The sequence below is a fragment of the Vespa mandarinia genome, chromosome 16 (assembly GCF_050613455.1).
Source record: "Vespa mandarinia isolate Hongniang chromosome 16, ASM5061345v1, whole genome shotgun sequence".
In the NCBI taxonomy this organism is placed as follows: Eukaryota; Metazoa; Arthropoda; class Insecta; order Hymenoptera; family Vespidae; genus Vespa; species Vespa mandarinia.
In genome coordinates, this window is record NC_140825.1 from 985,167 (window position 1) to 1,005,000 (window position 19,834).

General features: G+C 29.8%; 1 protein-coding gene across 1 annotated transcript in view; it reads right to left on the reverse strand.

Moving 5' to 3' along the window:
* Positions 1 to 1,045: 1,045 nt before the first annotated feature.
* The window catches only part of LOC118442245 (uncharacterized), a 25,270-nt gene continuing 6,481 nt past the window's right edge, over positions 1,046 to 19,834 (reverse strand). Inside the window, exons 2-5 of the mRNA XM_035867614.2 lie at positions 6,325 to 6,464; positions 3,069 to 3,221; positions 2,494 to 2,652; positions 1,046 to 1,239 (exon numbers count right to left, since the gene is read on the reverse strand). Coding sequence (XP_035723507.1) covers positions 1,205 to 1,239; positions 2,494 to 2,652; positions 3,069 to 3,221; positions 6,325 to 6,463 — 486 coding nt within the window. The 5' untranslated portion in view covers position 6,464 and the 3' untranslated portion in view covers positions 1,046 to 1,204. The remainder of the gene's footprint in view (positions 1,240 to 2,493; positions 2,653 to 3,068; positions 3,222 to 6,324; positions 6,465 to 19,834) is intronic.

Below are 19,834 nucleotides of genomic sequence, written 5' to 3' on the forward strand. Positions count from 1 at the left end.
GTCCTAAGGCGTGTCCAAAAGTTCTAAAGTGATTATTAAAAATCAATTGGATTCCTTTAGGAGACCTTTTAGGCTTCTAGTTAGGCTTCCAGTTTTATAAGCTGAGCTTGTAGTTTTACAATCTTAAAAAAAAAAAAAAGAAAAGTTAGCCTATATATAAGAAATCTCGAAAAAGAGAGTAATTGATTTTTAAGATTACCTACGAACTTTTGGGCCACTTAGAGATTTTCAGTCCATTCTGTATGTGTGCGTATATATATATCTCCGAATATATTCGAAAGATTAAAAACTCGAATAGTCAAGTAGATTTTAAGATTTTATTGAGGGATACTTAACGGTGATACCTCTATCTCTCTATCTCTTTCTCTTATCAAATAACGTTTTTGAGAAATTCCCTCTTAAGAAAAAATAAAATTAATAATTAATTAATATATATATATTATATTAATATATATATTATATAATATATGTATTATATTATATAATTATTTGTTGAAAAAAATTAAAGAAGTTTTAAGAAAAAAGGAAAAAAAATATATATATATATAAAATGTATCTCGCGGAGTAAGAAGATTTGGCCACGAAAATGGAAGAGTTGATCATAATTGTATGTATAGAGAAGCAGTAGTATCCTATACGATCGACACGATTAGTATAAGATAATAATAATAATTCTCTTTAATGTGATATCGTGAGAGTTTATTTTTTGATTTTTTATTTTGTTTTGATTTCTTTGTTCTTTTTTTTCGCTTCTTACGTACGCGTTTAAGGTATCAGGTGCGTTTATCGATTTTTTTTTTTTAATGTCGATCATTAGATTTGTTTATTAGACAATCGAGGAAGATTCATTTCTATGTTGTTTTGTTTGATTTTCTTTTTTTTTTTGCTTACGCAACAAAATTGTACGCGTACACAGAAACGTTTATTCATTCATTCATTCATTTATTTATTTATTTATTTATTATTATTATTATTATTATTTCAACCGATCGACGACAATGTCTCGATCGTAGTAAGTATACTCGCGATTTATTAATAACGACAATTCGTTAATAAAACATATTTATATATATATGTCGAAGAGGAAACATAAGGATGCATTTTATTTTTTTTTTTTTTTTGTTTTCGTTGCCCGTCGTCGGATTTTTACTGATCGCCATGTGTTTTACAAAGGGACACGGTACGTTTGAACGAGAAAATTATCTTACTGCTTGCCCGACTTCTTGTTCGATCGTTCGCCTGTAAAAAGATTAGAAAATATTAAATCTATAATATAATAATATAATGATCTATAATAGATATATATATATAAATCTCTAATGATCACATAATGATATGAGATATATAAGATGAGTCAATAGTTCCTAAGTGATATTAAAAGTTAATTATTCTTTTTCAAGACATTTTTTAGACAAGTTATCCTATGCAATTTTACTAAATTTAAAAGAAACTTTTTTACTAAATTAAAAAGTCCTTTTTTTACTAAATTAAAAAGTAGCCTAAAAAGTCTCGAAAAAGAATAATCAATTTTTAAAATCACTTAGAAATTTTTGGTCAATCCAATATTATATATCACTTTATATTAAATATAAATATAATATATTATATAAATATATATATATATATTTAATATATTAATAAATTTGTAGAGTTGAAAAGACATTTGATTGGACACATACGTGATAATAGTAGTCATTGAAATTCCGATTAATAATAAAAGTTTGATTATATATGTATATTTAATTTTTTTTAAGTAAGGAAGAGAAAGAGAGAGAGAGAGAAATTATGCTTAAGAGAAGAGCATTTTTGCGCATCACGTTTGCCATTCGTTTTGTCCATGACCCCTTAGAGACATTTCAAGAAGCTATCTTTAACTCTTTCAATGCCGCCATCGAGTACACTCGATGAAGAGAGGACAGAGGGAGAAGGGTCCCTTCTCGTTATCGATGTGGGTGTTGCTATCCTCCACTTCTTTATTGAGTCGAACGAACGCCGAATATTTATGTTATTTGTCTTGATAAAATCTCTCTTTTTTTTTCTCTCTCTTTCTCTGCTTTTTCTTTCTTTTTCCCTTTATTCTAGATATACGAAAATGTTACTCAATTTATTTATTTATATTTATGAAAGATATGCAAAAAGTAGAGCGTTTAATAATTTATTTATTTATTTTTTTCTTTTTTTTTCGTGTCTTTCCATTTTGCATGCACATATGCACAAACATACACAAATCTATTACTACTTAATTTATTTATTATTATAAGAGAGAGAGAGAGAGAGAGAGAGACACGAAACTTTTTTTGAGTAATATCATTATTAATATATACCTATTAATTATTTTTTTCTCGATTCTTTTTCATTTTCGTATACACACAAAAATATTATTTAATTTATTCATTTATATTTATATTTAGAAAACGTTTTTTTCTCTCTCTTTATTTATTTATTTATTTATTTTTTTTTTTCTTTAATTAGAAAACATAAATACATATATACCTCCTTTGGTAGATTTCTTGGTATTGGTCTCCGGTTTGCACCTCTTCGTAATCAAACGCGTCTTCTCGCAAGTGGGATCACTGTTCGCCTTCAAATTATCCACTCTCGTCGATAGTTGATTCACGCATCCGCTCCATGTGCCCTTTTCGTACCGACACGCTGCTCTCCCCGCCACGCATATAATCATAGGACCATAAACTCTGTTATCGTTATTCTTTAGGAGAGATTATTAACGAGGGATTACCATTAACATATATTGATTTTCGAAAAAAAAAATAAGAAAAAACAAGAATCATACAACTTTTGTATCGTTGATCAATGTATATATATGTCAATGTGTGTGTGTGTATATATATTATAAAGTTTCAAAAGCTCTAGCGTTAACAATCTGAAAAGAAAATTAGCTTAAAAAGTTAGAATAAAGAGTGTAATTAATTTAAGAAAGAAAGAAGAAATTTTGGAACTGTTGATTCAATCTCATATATATATATATATATATATATATATATATATATATATACACATACACACATAGATATAGATACATATGTATAATCGAGATTATGCGCTTTTACCTTTCTTGCATTTCTTCTGAATAGTCTTAGTCTGTTCGCAAGATTTGTCTCCCTTTTTAAGACTAAGAGTTCGGGAACGAGTGTTGGTTTTTGAATCGCACTCCGACCATTGACCCTTGACGTATCTGCACGAAGCGGCGCTGCTGCCGGATGCTGCATCAGAGATGCAAAACGTCAATAGAGATAATTGGAGAGCGCGGCCGGATCAAGTGGATAGAGAAACTTGGAAGAGCGTAATATATATGTAACAACGACGATAGCGTCGTCGTCGTCGTCGTCGTCGTCGTCGTCGTCGTCGTCGTCGTCGTCGTCGGTGGCGACGGCGTCGTTGGCGATGGCGGCGGCCTTAATTGCGAACGAACGTGCCTTCATCGTTCTCGTGCGTTACCGATAATTGCACTCTCACACCGTTGCACGTTCGAACCATAAACGGAAACTGTCGCGACGTTATTACGATGGTAATTGAAATTCGTTGTAAATTAACCGTCCATTTTCGATCGCATCGATACTAAACATGACTTTTTAATCGTATTAGAAACATCCCATTCTTATGGGAATATTTTCTTTGATATCTTGTATTTAAAAATTTGATCATATGCAAATTTTGTTTGAATATTAGATATCAAAAAAGTAAGAAAAAAGAACGACTCAGATAACACTAATTTTATACGAATGTTAATTGAAATTAGTTGTAAATTGACCATACATTTTGGTGGTCACCTCTCGATTACGTTGATACGAAATTTAACTTTTTAATCGTGTTTGAAACTTTACTTTCTTCTTAATTAAACACAACCCTTGAAAGGCTCCTATCATGGAAGACATGAAACTTGACTTTCTCTGATCGAATTAGAATTTTCCTAATTGAAACTAATTTCTGGGATGGTTTTATCCATACTATATTATTAATAGAAGAGTAACATATTTTTTTTTCTTTCTTTCTCTTTCTTATATGTATATATATATATATATATATATATATATATATATATATATATATAAACAGCAAACAAAATTACGATTTGGATTATCTGTAATGACAATTTTATTATAAAACAAATCTCGCGTATTTTTCATTATGATCCAGTAAGAAAAAAATTTTGTCAGAGCCAATTAATTTTCTCATATTTATAAACGATTGTTTTAATAAAATCTATCTTTCGCTTGGTATTAATCAGACCATCGGCATCAACACGAACATAAACCTTCTCTTTTCCGTTATCTCGAAAGACACTTCGATTTCCGATGGATCGAGCTTTCTGGCGTAAAAAAACATGAGAGAGAAAGAGAGAGAAAAAGAAAGAGAGAGTGAGAGAGAGAGAAGGGAGCCATTGATATGTTTATATACCCGAAGGCTCGATGCGGCACAACACGGTGTACCTCGATCGATTAAGCACAGAGAGCTTTTGCGGTCATGGAAAAAGCTCTTGTAGTAAGAAAGAAATGAGATAGAAACGAGAGAGAGAGAGAGACAGAGAGAGAGAGAGAGAGAGAGAGAGAGAGAGAGAGAGAGAGAGGAAGAAGAGGAAGAATATTTTAGATATCACGATTTCTTTCTTCTTTTTCTCAGTTGAATGATATTCCAGCAACTATATTTTCCTTTCTCGTTCCTTGAGAAAAAAGAAGACGGGTAGGAAGATGATGGAGAAAAGTGAAAAAAAAGAAAGAGAGAGAAAGAGAGAGAGAGAGAGAGAGAGAGAGAGAGAGAGAGAGAAAGAGAGAAAGGGGGTTAGGAAAAAGAACGATGATGTACAAAGAGAGCTTTCAAGCAAAGTCTCTTTCTCGAGAGTCTAACGTAGTATATATGTATACGTAGGTATAGGTAGTATAAAGAGAGCGTACGCTTAAGAGCTTACATTTATTCTCTACGTCGGTTTCTTCTCTCTCTCTCTCTCTATCTTTTTTTCTTTCTCTTTCGTTTGATACCTACGTACATAATACCGATTCCTTCGTATATATCTGTGTGCGTTTGAAGCGTAAACGATCTTTCCTTTCGTACTTGGATTATTTGGAAATGAAAAAACATGTCTGTGATAAATTGCCATAGAGATTGAATTATAATGTTATCGTGACTACGAATTTGTTATATACATATATATATATATATTTTATATATTTTTATATATTATATATTATATGTGTTATATGTGCTAAGTAATTAATACAGACGTTATGAATAATGACAAACAAAATCGGACAGTATCATAAATTTCAATATCTCAGTTGCATTTTTTTAAATAGTTTTCTATAATCAATTTTTTCATAGTATTTGATTTTATTTGTTATTATTCATAATGTCTGTATTAATCATCTCTTTCCATTATATATATATATATATATATATATATATATATATATTTATTTATTTATGATAATCTTTTATAAGCTCTTAAGTGTAAGTTCTCTTTATATATTAAGGTATACTTAAATATTTAATTCTTATCAATCCAAGGATATTATTAATTAGAAAAAAAATTTTGAAAAAATTTTAATATGCGTAGATCATCTTTATAATACAATTGGTTATTATAATAATGTAAAAATTTCTTATAAAAAGTTAGATATATAAGAAAGAGAAATGTAATTGGTAGATAAGGGTTTAATTATCATCTCGTGGCTAATGAATAGTATTATTAATACAATTACGAATTTATCAACACGCAATGACGACACATATAGTAGGTATACTTACGAATATTTAATTCTTATTAACTCCAAGAATATTATAATTAAAAAGGAAATGTTGTTAATTAAGTATTAAAATTTTTAATGCTTCAAAGAACATTTTGATATATGTATTATAAGATTTATTAATAAAACATATTTATACGTATTATCTAAAATACAAAATATAGAAAAATAAAGAAAAAAATAATTGCAATTTTAGCGTTCCTAAAAATGAGTTTGATAAGGATTAAATTATTCTAATTATCTAATGACCGACGATTATACACGAAAAGATTAAATAGAAATCGTTAATTGGCCCACGATTATTGTAATCTGGTCTCGTTAAGGGATCAAGACAATTCTTTAGATTATTATTAATTCAAAAGGATCTATGTATCTTTTTCGAGAGAATACACTTGTCGAGATATTGTAGGGAAAATGAAAAGACTGGATTGAATATTTCAAGGAAAATCTCAAGGGAACAACATCTCTCTTTCTCTCTCTCTCTCTCTCTCTCTCTCTCTCTCTCTCGCTCTCTCTTTTCCTTTTTCTCTCTTCAAAATGATTAATTAAGGTTAATGCTTCATACCTCGTTCCTTGGTGCCACGTACAGTTCGTACAAGGATCTCCTTGTCGTTTTCCTCCCAAAACACAGATTCTGGTCTGACGGTGCTGACGACCATCGACGTGACGATGAAGACCGACGCTAAACTCCAACACAACTTCATTCTGTCGACCAATTCGTTCGTTCATGAAACAAAAGAGAAAAAGTGTAACTAAATGTATATAAAAGTGGAAGAGCCTTGTTAAATCTTGCCTTTAATTAATACGGACTTTAATTATTACGTACGCTTGAGACCATCTCACAATCTCTCTCATTCTTTTTCTTTTTCTCTACGTCGACAAAATTCGACCATAAAGTCTTTTTATTTTTCACTCTTTTCTCTTTTTTTAAACAAGTAAAACCATATTATAATTATGTGAATTTTTGTCTTTTGAAACTGATGAGAATGAATGATTAAAGTTATCTATAGAACTACGTATGTAGCAATCAAATTTCTAACGTTTTCTATGATATTAGAAGTTTTTCCTTGAAAAATACCGTATATCATTTACATTGAATTATCTTTCAATGTCTCATTAAATAGATTTATAGATATGAAACACGAGAATATTTGAAAAGATTCTCGGAAAAGAAATTTCACGGAAAATAAGATAGCTTACTTTTTATTAGAGAAAAAGAGAGAGAGAGAGAGAGAGAGAGAGAAAAATAATATTTCGTATTAAAAAAAAAAAAAAAAAAAAAAAAAAAAAAAAGTTAAAGAAAGTATCTTAAAAATCTAAAAAAATCTTTCTAATGTATTTCTCAATTAATTATCATTCCTTTAAATTTATATTAGTACTAAATCTAAATTACAACCATTTCAAATCATTTCAAAAACCTTGAATGCATTAACAAAATAAATGTTGATTTATATTAGGGGGACCGGAAAGTAATGTCGCTTTCTTAAATTAAATTCAAACGAATAAATTTTTAACAAATTTTTATTTTTAATCACAATCAAATATCGACATGCGCAGAAACGACATTACTTTCTGGTCCCCCTAATATACATAATATATATAATATATATAATATATATATATACATTCATCCGACGTATATATATATATATATATATATATATATATATATATATATATATGTCGGACGAATGTACATAATGTATGTACTAATTAATAGGGAAGTGCGAGGGCGAGAAAATGATGCCAAAAGTGGTGTGTCGTTTTACTACAAGAGGAAACGTTCGTCTGCCTCTTAAACTTATTTAGTCACGCCGTGCCGCGTCATCGAGAAGATTTTTATTCGAGAAGATTGCAACCGATTGCGAGAATCGTACTAATACGAGTCTCGACGACGACGACGTGTCTCTACGAGTGTTCTTTATTCGTACAGGATGGGCCAAAAGTTCCTAACTAATTTTTAAAATTACCCAACTACTCTCTTTCAGGACTTTTCTTTAAGTTTAGCCTCCTTTCCCCCCCCCCCCCTTTCAAATTGTAAGATTACAAGCTCATTTTATTACTGATCCGAATAAAAAATATCAGTTCAAAGTTATCAACGAAAAAAAAGGCATAATTGATTTTTATAAATTATTTAAAGAATTTTTGGATCAACCTGTATTTTAATTTTAGGTAAAAAAAAAAAAAAAAAAAGCATAGGAGACGAAATCCATTCTTTTTTTTCTCGATGATCATTTCGATAAATTGAAATATTTTGTTTTGTTTATTTATTTATTTATTTATTTATTTTTTGTTCTTGTTTTTTGTTTAGAGTACATACATTATATACGCTAGACGAACTATGTCATAGGTCGATGTTCTTGTATTTGGCTAACAGGGTTAACAGATCAGGCTAACAATAGTGATTCCGTACTACTTTACATATAGAATACTTGTAATAAAAGGATCTTATTTTTTCAGTCTAATCGAGAAGATTTATCCTGGCAAAATTATCAATTGGAATTTCATTTTAATTTAATTTAATCATTTCTTTCTGACCATTCTAATTGATAACACAATATTGTAAATAATTTATTAATTATAATTTCATTTAATTAATCCGAATGTTTTTTTCTTTTTTAATTGATTTAATCGATAAAAATGTCCACGATAAAATGTAGTCATTAGCTATTCAAATAATTTTATTACCATACATTCGTAATGTTCATTGGTAAAGATGTTCAATCAAACGTTCAGTAACATCGATACTACTCGTAGTATCTTTGCACTTTTGTATCTCTTCCATCCTCTATTCTTTGTATGTTCATTCGAAAAAAGAAAAAAAAAAAACGGTGCATCGATAACTTTGACCTGATTTTTCTGCGAAATCGCTCTCGTTTGCCCCGATAAACTGAAACTTCCATCGATTAATTCGTCATTTCGTTTTATTCATACACACACATACACACGTACATATTGCTAATACCTAATACTCTCTATCTATACATATGCGAAAAGCTCTGTTAAAAAGAAACTGACGTACGAGATATAGACGGGTTTAAAGTTATGGACTCCACAGTGGAATTTTATTATCAATACACTATTTTAACAGTGAATCTTGAAGTGAATTATTATTCTAGAAGATTGGCGTTGGTCCCATTGATAAGAGCATATTCTTTTCTATAAAAAGAAAAAAAAAAGAGAGAGAGAGAGAGAGAGAAAACATGAAAAAGACAAAATCGATATTTTTCACAGCTTAACTCTTTTTTACCGAAACACGTCACGTTTATATATATATATATATATATATATATATATATCTTCCATGGTTTTTTATATATTACTAATATTTCTATATATATATATATATATATATATGTACATACATACACACATATATATATATATAGGTAAACCAATGGACATAAAAAAAAGGGTACTATCACGTTCTCCGGTAACGTTTCACAAGAATAAATTAGTCCCTAGCCTTTTGCACTTTAACCCACATTTTTAGCCAACCGGACTTGCTAGAAAATGAGAACGCTACGCTACGTGCTGTGCTCTGCTCGTGCAACAAACGACGAAAGAAAAAAAAAGCCCCTGGTTTTTTCATTTGTTTTTATTAAGGTAACCCCATTCATTTTAGTTACTGATAAGAACTTCGAAATTGGGGTCCAGTAACGAGTCACGAAAGAGGGGAAGGTTAAAAAAAAAAATCGTATAAAAATTACTTTGTAAATTCGAAGTTTCTGACCCCGTTTCTTTCTTCCTTTTTTGTTTCATTTAATTTTTCTTTTGTCTCTCTCTCTCTCTCTCTCTCTCTCTCTCTCGCTCTTATTCTCTTTGTTTTTCTTTATTCATTCATTCTTTATCTTTTATCTACATTCACGAAAATACCAGAAATAAAAGCACGTTGAGATCTAATATCGCGAGAGATTCGCGTATTTTACTCGAAAATATAAAAAATAAAAAAAAAAAAAAGAAAAAAGAAAAAGAAAAGGAAAAGAAAAGGAAAGGAACAAAATAGAGAGAAAAAGGACTCCGACCATTTTCAAGGCAGTACCCTTTTCCATACTTTAAAAGTCTTCAAAGTACTTTACTTTCGCTACTTTCGTCTCGTTATCGTCGTTTGTTTCGAGTTAATATTCGTGGCCCATTCTTCTTATTTCTCTTTCTCTCCTCTCTTTCTCTTTCTCTTTCTCGCTCTTCATTCCATTCGTTGTTTCTTTCTTCTTCCTTTTCATTTAACAACCTTCCACACCCTTCTCATTCTTCTTCTTCTCTTCTTCTTCTTCTTCTTCTTCTTCTTCTTTACAACGTTCGCATTCTTCAACCATCTCCCTTTCTCTCTTTTGCATTCTCTTCCTCTTCTTAAGAATGCAATCACTGCAAAACTCCTTCGCTAAGGCTCGTAAAGGATTCGTAGAAGTGCAGCTGGCGTTCGTTAACGCGCCAACGGTTATTAAAATTTTCATCGTTACTTTTTGGCAAACGATTCGCGTCTCGTTAAGATTCATTTCGTTCATTGGGAAGAGAAAAAGAAAAAAGATAGAGGATAGAGAGATAGATAGAGAGAGAGAGAGAGAGAGAGAGAGAAAGAGAAAGAGAACGTGAGAGAGCGTGAAATGAAACAATTAAAACCAACAATTAGTTTCTTCTTTCAATAGAAAGAAAGAGAGAGAGAGAGATCAAGATAACTCAGTACAATGAATGAAACAATTATACGTTTCTATGTTGGGAGTCTGACGTATGTACTCTATGTACTGTACGTATATATGTATGACAGTGAGAAAGAGAGAGTATGTTCGTTCGACCTCGTTGTTCTCGATTCGTAGCAGAGCTCGTCGTAATCGTTCTCGCATTTCCGTTACAGTTGGAGCGATTAACTCGGACCGATTAGCGAGCTTTTTCTCTTTTATCAGCAGAGAAAGAGAGAGAGAGAGAGAGAGAGAGAGAGAGAGAGAGAGAGAGAGAGAGAGAGAGAGGGAGAGAGAGGGAGAGAGTGCAAGAGAGATAAGAGGACATGGTATATCACCGAGGTTCCATTACATTGTAACTTTTGATAATAGTTTCAAAATTTCTTTTAAAACGAGAGAGAAAAAAAGTGATGGCGATAGTAGTAGTAATAGTAGTAGTAATAGTAGTAGTAATAGTAGTAGTAGTAATAGTAGTAGTAGTAGTAGTAGTATTTTAGTAGTATTTTTTTATTTACAGGGTAATAAAAAACCAACAATATTTGATTTAAAAACAAATTAACGAGTTAAAGGTACATAGGTGAAGAAGGAACAGGGATTTAGTTAGCCAAAAGTTCCTAACTGATTTTAAAAATTAATTAAAAATACTCTCTCTTTCGAGAATGTTTGTAAGCTTTCAGTTGAGCTTGCGCGTAATTTTACAATCTGAAAAGAAAACAAAAATAAATTGGCCTAAAATCTCTGGAAAAAGAATGTAATTGATTTTTAAGGATCATCTAGGAAGTTTTATTTCATCATATATTTACGACGATTTTTATGAGCTATGCTTTTTCATGCTTCGTAACTTTTTTTTTTTTTTTTTTTAAGATCTCTATATGTATAAAGATAGAAGAGAGAAAGAGAGAAAGAGAGAGAGAGAGAATACGATAATTTAAAATACGATAATGATAAAAACAATTTAACATTTATTAGAAAAATAGGATGATAAGTTTTATAAATTATGTTTCAAGGTTCAAGAATTCTTTTCTTTTCTTTCTTTCTTTTTTTTTTTTGAGAGAGAAAAAGAGATAAAATAGAAAGAGATTATAATGTGGCTGAAATACATGCTATCTTCTGAAATAATAATCTTTTCGAAGGATCATAAAGATTTAGGATAACGTTGATCTTTTCATGTAAAGGAACACCAACCAAAAAGTTAGTCTCACGTGTTGGCATGATCGTTTGTCTGCCATGCACGTGTTTCGATCTTTTCTACGTTTTGTTTTTTTTTCCTTCTTCTTTTTCTTTTTTTCTTTCTTTTTTCTGTAACTCAAGCTCGTCCTTAACAGACTTTTGTTTATCTAGGAGAGTTTCAAAGAAAAAACCTTTGAAGAAGATCTTTCTTTGAAGAAAAATATATATTTTTTTTTTGCTATGTATATGTACGTCATCTTTTATTTATTTATTTATTTATTCGGTAAAGATCAAATTTTTGTGACTTCAAAAAAAAAAAAAAAAAAAAAAAAAGAAAATATGAGATCTTTTCTTTCACATAGATATACGTCATCTTTATTTATTTATGCATTCATTTATTTATTTCTTCGATAAAGATCGAATCTTTTTTCTGTTTCTTTTTCTATTCCTCTCTATTCCTTTATCAAAACAAAATGATATATATATATATATATATATATATATATATATATTTTATATCTTTGTCTTTCTTCTCTTTGTATTACAAATGAAGCATAACCGGCTGAGACATCAATAATTTTCATTCCTATGAAAATGTAACAGTCCCTTTTATTTTCGGGTCACATGAATATTGTATTTTCGACTATGTAGAAACAGAGATTGTATGTGTGTGTGTGTGTGTAGAAACAAGTATTAGAAAATTTCCAAAACGAGATAATCTTTTTTCCTTTTAAATTCCAGTTTTAGATCGTTAGATCGATGATAGTAGGAATCTTTTTAGAAAAATCCATATGTATAATTTTATTAAGTTTCGTGTTTGAGTTTGGAATATTTCTTACTCGAAGAGAAAGACATTATAAAATTCTAAGATTCACCTTTCACATTTTATTCTCGAAGAGAAACAAAAATTTGTTAGAAATTCTTAGAAACTTTTCTTTTCTTCTCTTTTCTTTTCTTTTCATTTCTTTTCTTTTCTTTTTCTTTTTCTTTTCTTTATATCTTTTCTTTTTCTTATCTAAAATCTTATCGAAAGAAATGTCGAAAGATCGTAGGCTCACGTGCGCGTAAAAATATTCTACAGAAAGATGTTCATTGTCAAATATGTTATGGGAAGGAATAAAAATCTATTCATATGTATAAGTCAACTGGTATCGTGTTGTCGAGAATATTTTTATTCGAATAGAAGGACATTAGAAATTCTAAGGGAAAAAAAAAGAAAATGTTCATTCGGTTCGAGATTTTATCAAAAGAAAGATAGAACGATCGTAGTAGGCTCACGTACATAGATAAATATTTAACAGGGAACATGGGATTCATAGACGGACGTGCTACGAAGGAAAATTCTGTTTAATTAGAGAAGCTCTCTAGTGAGTACAGTCGGAAGTCTATTTTTAAAAGATTCTCTCCTGGACCGCAACGATCTTGTGTGCATATATGTGTGTGTATTCGTCCCCCGCGCGCGCGCGTGTGTCTGTATGTGTGATGTGTGATGTGTGTGTGTGTGTGTGTGTGTGTGTGTGTGTGTGTTACGGGATTAGTTTACAAAGGTTCGAAGAATAATAAAACGAAAAGATAATGTTTATACCTGCGAAAATTCGATTTGCGTAAACGAAGTATCATTTTTAGACGGAGAAAAAAAAAATAGGAAAAAAAAATTCACTAAAATTTTTACGGTTTCAATGGAATGCGATATATATGGTGATCCAATAATCATGAATCAAGTAAACCGAAATTTTTTTATATATATATATATTATTATATATATATATATATATATATATATATATATATATATTATATATATATTATGAACCTTTTCTTTTTTTTTTTATATAATCTTGATACAAATTACTGTAATTAAAATTATTATCAAATTATAATTTATTTTAATTATTAGTATAATTTGAGTTGATGCATTTTAAATTAAAATTATATTTGATATTAATGTTAATACACAAATGAACATTCGGAAGCAAATTGCTCGCAAGAATTCTATTTATGTATTTATTTATTTACTTATTCATTCAAAACGTATACTCGACAGGAAACATATGTATTTCATAGAATTCTAAGTAAGCAAAAAATAGCATACTATTGACGATCGAGTAGTATTCGTCGATTCGTTAGAATTGACTCTTCAAATTCGATATTCGATTTATCGAGAATTGACACGCAACATCCTAGCCAATGAAGAACGACGTTTCAGCCTATATTCGATTCCGTTTCGAAGTTGACCGAATTGATTTGTTTGCTCGCGCAAATGTTATCGCTCTCTTGTCGAGATATATGTATATATATATATTACTCTATATATATATTACTCTATATGTATATATATATTACTCTATATATATATATATATATATATATATATATATATATATATAGAGTAAATAAATATGCTTGTGCGCTACGCCGGTTCGACGAAATAGGACGATGCAGAATCGCCGAATAAATCCTCGAATGTACAAATTTCTTTCAACTATAATATATCTTTTTTATTTCTTTTTTTTTTTGTTTGGTCAAAATCACAGAAGAGAACAACAATAAAAATATGTATGTATAAATAAAATAAATATTGCTATATAATAATCCTGCTATATATTTATTTTTTAGAAGAAAAATATATATAAATATATATAACTATATAATATTATTATTATTATTATTATTTTTATTATTATTATTATTATTATTATTATTATTATTATTATTATCATTATTATTATTATAACAGTGAATAAAAAGAAATGTCACCTTGCTAATACCACTAATATATTCTAACTAATAATAAGAAATAATGTTATTAGTACTATTTCTCTATCTTTTTTTTTCTTTTTTTTTTTCTTCTTTTTTTTTCAATGTTACTTAGAATTAAATACTTTGATTAAAAGTAAATAAAAACAACCAATAGCTTATGAAATATGTAAATATGATTACGCTATATCACGAGATAAAAAAATATTTTACGTAAGCTTCGTGATATCACTCGAAAGTTTTCATTTTTATTATATGTTAACTTAAAATCGAGAGAGAGAGAGAGAAAGAGAGAGAGAGAAAGAGAGAGAGAAAGAGAGAAAGAGAGAGAGAGAGAGAGAGAAAGAGAGAGTGAGAGAGTGAGAGAGAGACAGAGAGAGAAAGAGAGAGTGAGAGAGAGAGAGAGAAATCGAAACTTTCAAACTTGAGAGAATAGTCGGAGACGCCTTTCATGTCAGAGAAGAGAAATGACATGATCGACGGAAAGGACATTTCACATGCATATATAGATAAATTATAGACAAACTCGTTGATCGAATTTGCAAAGTTGCTTTGGTCGTCTCTGTCAAATGTCATTATATTGGGTTGTCCAGAAAGTTCGTGCCGATTTGTGGTAGTGTAACGTAATGACAAAATCGGTACGAACTTTCCGGACAATCTAATAATTTCTTTCTCTCCCTTTCTCTCTCTCTCACTTTTTCTCTCTTTATCTTTTTTCAATAGATTTGATTGAAATTATTAGCAAGAATATTATCGCAAAAGAATACAAACAAACGAACTTCAAACAACGAACAAACGTTTGTTTTTGTATCAAATTTTGACTAAAAACGAATCAGAAATCATCTTTGACGTATGCATATAATCCAAAGAGCGTGAGCTTATCGATATGATCGTAGAAAGAAAGAAAGAAAGAAAGAAAAAAAATAAAAAAAGAAAAAATAAATAAAAAGAAAAAGAAAGCAGAATAAGAATGAATTCAAGCTTTTTTCCTTTCTTGTTTATTTCAAAAGAATTTCTTAATATTAAGGAAAATCGAAAAACTACATCGATCTATCGATCTGTTAACGAAATGAAATATATCCGAGAGAAGAAGACATTTGTTGTATCATACCAATATGGAATAGGGGAAGAATGAGATACGAATGGATTTACGGATTGAAATATTAGAGAAAAAAAAAAGGGAAAAGAAAAAAACGAAAACTACATACAGATCGAATTTCTGGCTTATCAATGTTTTTTCCAAATCTCTTTGTTTTTCTTCTCTCTTCTCCCTCCTCCCCTCCCCCCTCTCCCTATCTCTCTCTCTCTCTCTCTCTTTCTCTCTCTCTCTTTCTCTCTCTCTCTCTCTCTCTCTCTCTCTCTCTCTCTCTCTCTCTCTCTCTCTCTCTCTCTCTCTCTCTCTCTCTGCTACGATGAAATTTCAAATTACTCTGATTCTCTTTCTTCCGTTCGTTTATACGTACATATATGCATAAATAAGTATGTACATGTACTTATGTATATACACGCATATATATATATATCGAACGGATCTTCAATGCATCGAACAAACTAAATATATTACTCTCCCTTCTCCAATGCGGATAAACTTATCGGCGGACGTCGAAGTCTCCGCTTTGAGTATATTTACGAGAGAGAGAGAGAGAGGGAGAGAGAGAGAGAGGCGGACACAAAATGGTATACGTATATCTGAATATAGGAGCAACGTCCCCTACTTGGATATGACGACTGCCTCCGTTCTGCCTCCACCCCTTCTTCACCTCATCAACAAAGTCTCTCTGTCGAGTCTATGTACATATATCGGACGATGCATTATTTGCCTTGCCGTCGTCGAGAGAGCACTTTTGTATTATACCCTTTATTCGACTATCTATCTATTCTTTTTTTCTTTCTCTCTTTTTCTCTCTCTTTTTCTCATACACTATTGCATTACTCTCTTGCATTTCTTTATTTTTATTATGTTTCGTTTAAAACTTCTATTGCGTTATCCTTCATCCTTGTTTAATTCACGTCGACTGACGAAAGCAATGTTTTTTTCTTTTTCTTTTTTCTTTTTTTTTTTTTTTTTTTTTTTTATCTATATATAAATAAAAATCGTAACACAAAATATGTCGTATAGTTTAGTCATATATAATACATATGTGTACGCTGTATATTTGTATATTGAATATGTTATCTGTCTTTCTTTCTCTCTCTCTCTCTCTCTCTCTCTCTCTGTCTCTTTTAAATACGTTGTATATAATATATGATTTAAATTTCTAAGAAAACGATATCGGAGAAAAGTATCGTTTGTAACCTCTTTCGAGGTATTCTTATCGATAAATTCGTGAAGTAACAACCGCAACCATCACCACTACCACTATCGCGGGCCACAGTTGCGGTCTTCCGGATCATGGCAACGAAAGTACTACTTTGTTATTCATTCGCACATCAATTATTCATGACTACGACGATGGAGAAAAATAAGAACAAAAAAGAATTCGATATTCCAACTCGTTATTGTATATAACCATACACATACATACATACATACATACATATACTCATTTTCTATATATACATACTATCATCGAGAAAAACTTTAAACAACTTTTCTATATGCATACATAATATTCATCAATAAATGGTCAAGAATGAATAATATTTTTCTTCGAAATCGTCATTTACATACATATTTCACTTTTAATTGGAGTTTCTTTATTTCTCTCTCTCTCTCTCTCTCTCTTTCTCTTTATCTCAAACTCCCTATCTCTTATTTTCGTCATACTTATTATTCTTAATCACCGACTATCTCTCTCGATCTAAATATTACATAACGAATAAATAGCAGCGTTGATTGCTGCGAATTGCTTTCGTTCTCATCGGAATAGTAGTAACGAGTTCGTTCTCTCTCTCTCTCTCCCACACACTTACAATACTTTCTAAATTCACGAATAAGGACTCGCTAACGAGGGAGACATCGAGATTAGGCTCTAACTGTGCATTCGAATAGTATGGATGTTGAATATCGATCAGCTGTCGATTAAAATACATTGTTGACGAGGAAACGTGAATTTAGGATGTTTTTCGTTTCATTATACCAATTGTTAAAAAATGACTGCTTAACAACATTATTAATTATATAGATAATTGTTTTTGAATTTTAATAAAGGAAAAAAAATTTCATTTAATAAGATATTTACATTGTTCTTTATTATTATTTTTTTTTTCTTCGAAATAATATACGTCAAAGTATGAGACAAGGATCCATTTCATAGTGTAATCCATACGATCTATTAATTTTTGCGAAAAATCGATTAGACAAATAGAAAGAGAAACAGAAATAGAAATAGAAATAGAAATAGGGAAAAGGAAAATCGAGAATATGTTAGAACGTTTATTCGTAACCCAAAAACAAGACTATATTGCGTGCTTTCACGTTTATATCCATACGTGTGTATACATATATATATATATATATATATATATATATATATATATATGTATATATGCATGCATATACATACATACATACGTACGTATATTCGGTATGATCATTTTAAAGGGGGAGAGGGACAAAAAAATGGTGCCGACAAGAGGGAAGAAACGAGAATGTTAGCTCTACGATCAAAACGAGCACTGGATACGAGGTCAAAGAAATACCAGAAGCTCGAAGTTCTGTGTCCGAACGAGTCTTATGCACCAGCGGCTATATCCGAAAAAAAAAAAGAGAGAGAGAAAGAGGGATTCTTTGACGATTAGTTTTTGGAATTTTTCAAATGGACTCTTCGTGTCAAAGGTACTTTGAAACAAAAAAAAAGAGAGAGAGAGAGAGAGAGAGAAAGAGAAGTTGAGAGAGGGTGAGGGAAAAAAAAAAGAGAAAAAGAACGATAGCTGTACGATGTTGATATTACCGACATACTCTTTGACTGTTCCCATATTTTTTCTTTTTTTTATTTCTTTTACGTTTTATTGAAAAAGGATTCTGCATTAGTTTTGTATTAATACAGGAGTGAATCAAAACGTCCTTTAAGTGATTTTAAAAATCGATTATACTTTTTCGCCACCCTCTTCAGGCTTTTAATTATGTTTTTCGTTTTATAGTCTACAATAAAATAAAAATTAATCTGAAACGTATATGAAGAAAGAGTGTAATTAATCTTTTAAATCACTTAGGAACTTTTAACTCATTCTCTTTATTAGTATTAATTTGCGAAAAGTTTGGATTTTCTCTTTATCGGCTGGTTTATCACAGAGTGGATTTTATTTTTTTTCCCTTTTCATTTTTTTTTAAGATTTTGATTTGGTTATATCAATTGGTTTATCATCATAGTTCTCCTGTGGGTAGAGGATAGAATATATCCACAGTATCCTCTGTTTTTGTCGTAAAAAGCGCCTAATAGGGGTTTCAAGTATGTTGGGGCTGGCAACTCAAACTCATAAAAATCTACTTTTTACGGAAACTTCAAGAAGAAAAGCCAAAGTGATTAAATAAAGATATCGCCGACACAAACGTCTGAAGAAGAGGGCTAAGGGCCATTCTTGGTTGTAATGCCAATGCATTTATGGATAAATGGTTTATCATAACAATTCTTCTTTTTTCTTTTTCCTTTTTTTTTCTTTTTTTCTTTTTTTTTTTTTGAAGGGTTAAAAAAAAGTTTTCTTGCGATTAGAATTATCTACCCTCATTGTATAGATAAAAGATATTTTTCTACTTCGTTTCGATTAAAAAATTCGTGAGATTTCTGGAAGTGCTTGTGTGTGAAGTGAATTTTTTTTTTAAGCGAGAAGAGAAAAATATATATCACTGTTAAAAGGTTAAAGATAATTGATAAACGAGGCCACCGGTATATTTATTTTCTTTGTATGTATGTATGTGTTCTTTCTTTTTCTTATTTTTTCTTTTTTTTTTTTTTTCTTAACGATAAAACGGAAAAGAAGGAACCAAAAAAAAAGAGAGAGAGACTAATGTATCCACGAATTCGTCATATTGAAAATATATACCCAAGAGCTGTGATAATAATAACTAATAATCGTTGATAATTGCATTTAGAAGTTGACTACATTTTGCTTCGTATCTATCGTAATTGCATTACGATGAAATAAGAGAAACGTGATTACAAACCGAATTGAGAGTACATTACAACTTGTTTGTATTCAGTTTTACTCGAAAAATTAATAATCCTTTTTTTCTTTTTTATTTTTTTTTTTTTTTTTTGAATTCGATCAATTTTAATGCTTATTGCTAAATTTTGAGAATATCAATCCAATAATTCACAATAATATATCTTAAAATATTAAGATATTCTAATTATTATTATTATTATAATTCGAAGTATTTTTAGCTTAATTTTGATTTTAAATATAATATTTATTAATCAAAAAAAAAAAAAAAAAAAAAAAAAAGGAAGTATTAAGATGTATTATAACGATTATTATTTTAATTCTAAAGTTATTACAAGATATTGTAATTTTTAATTTAAAAGTTAATAT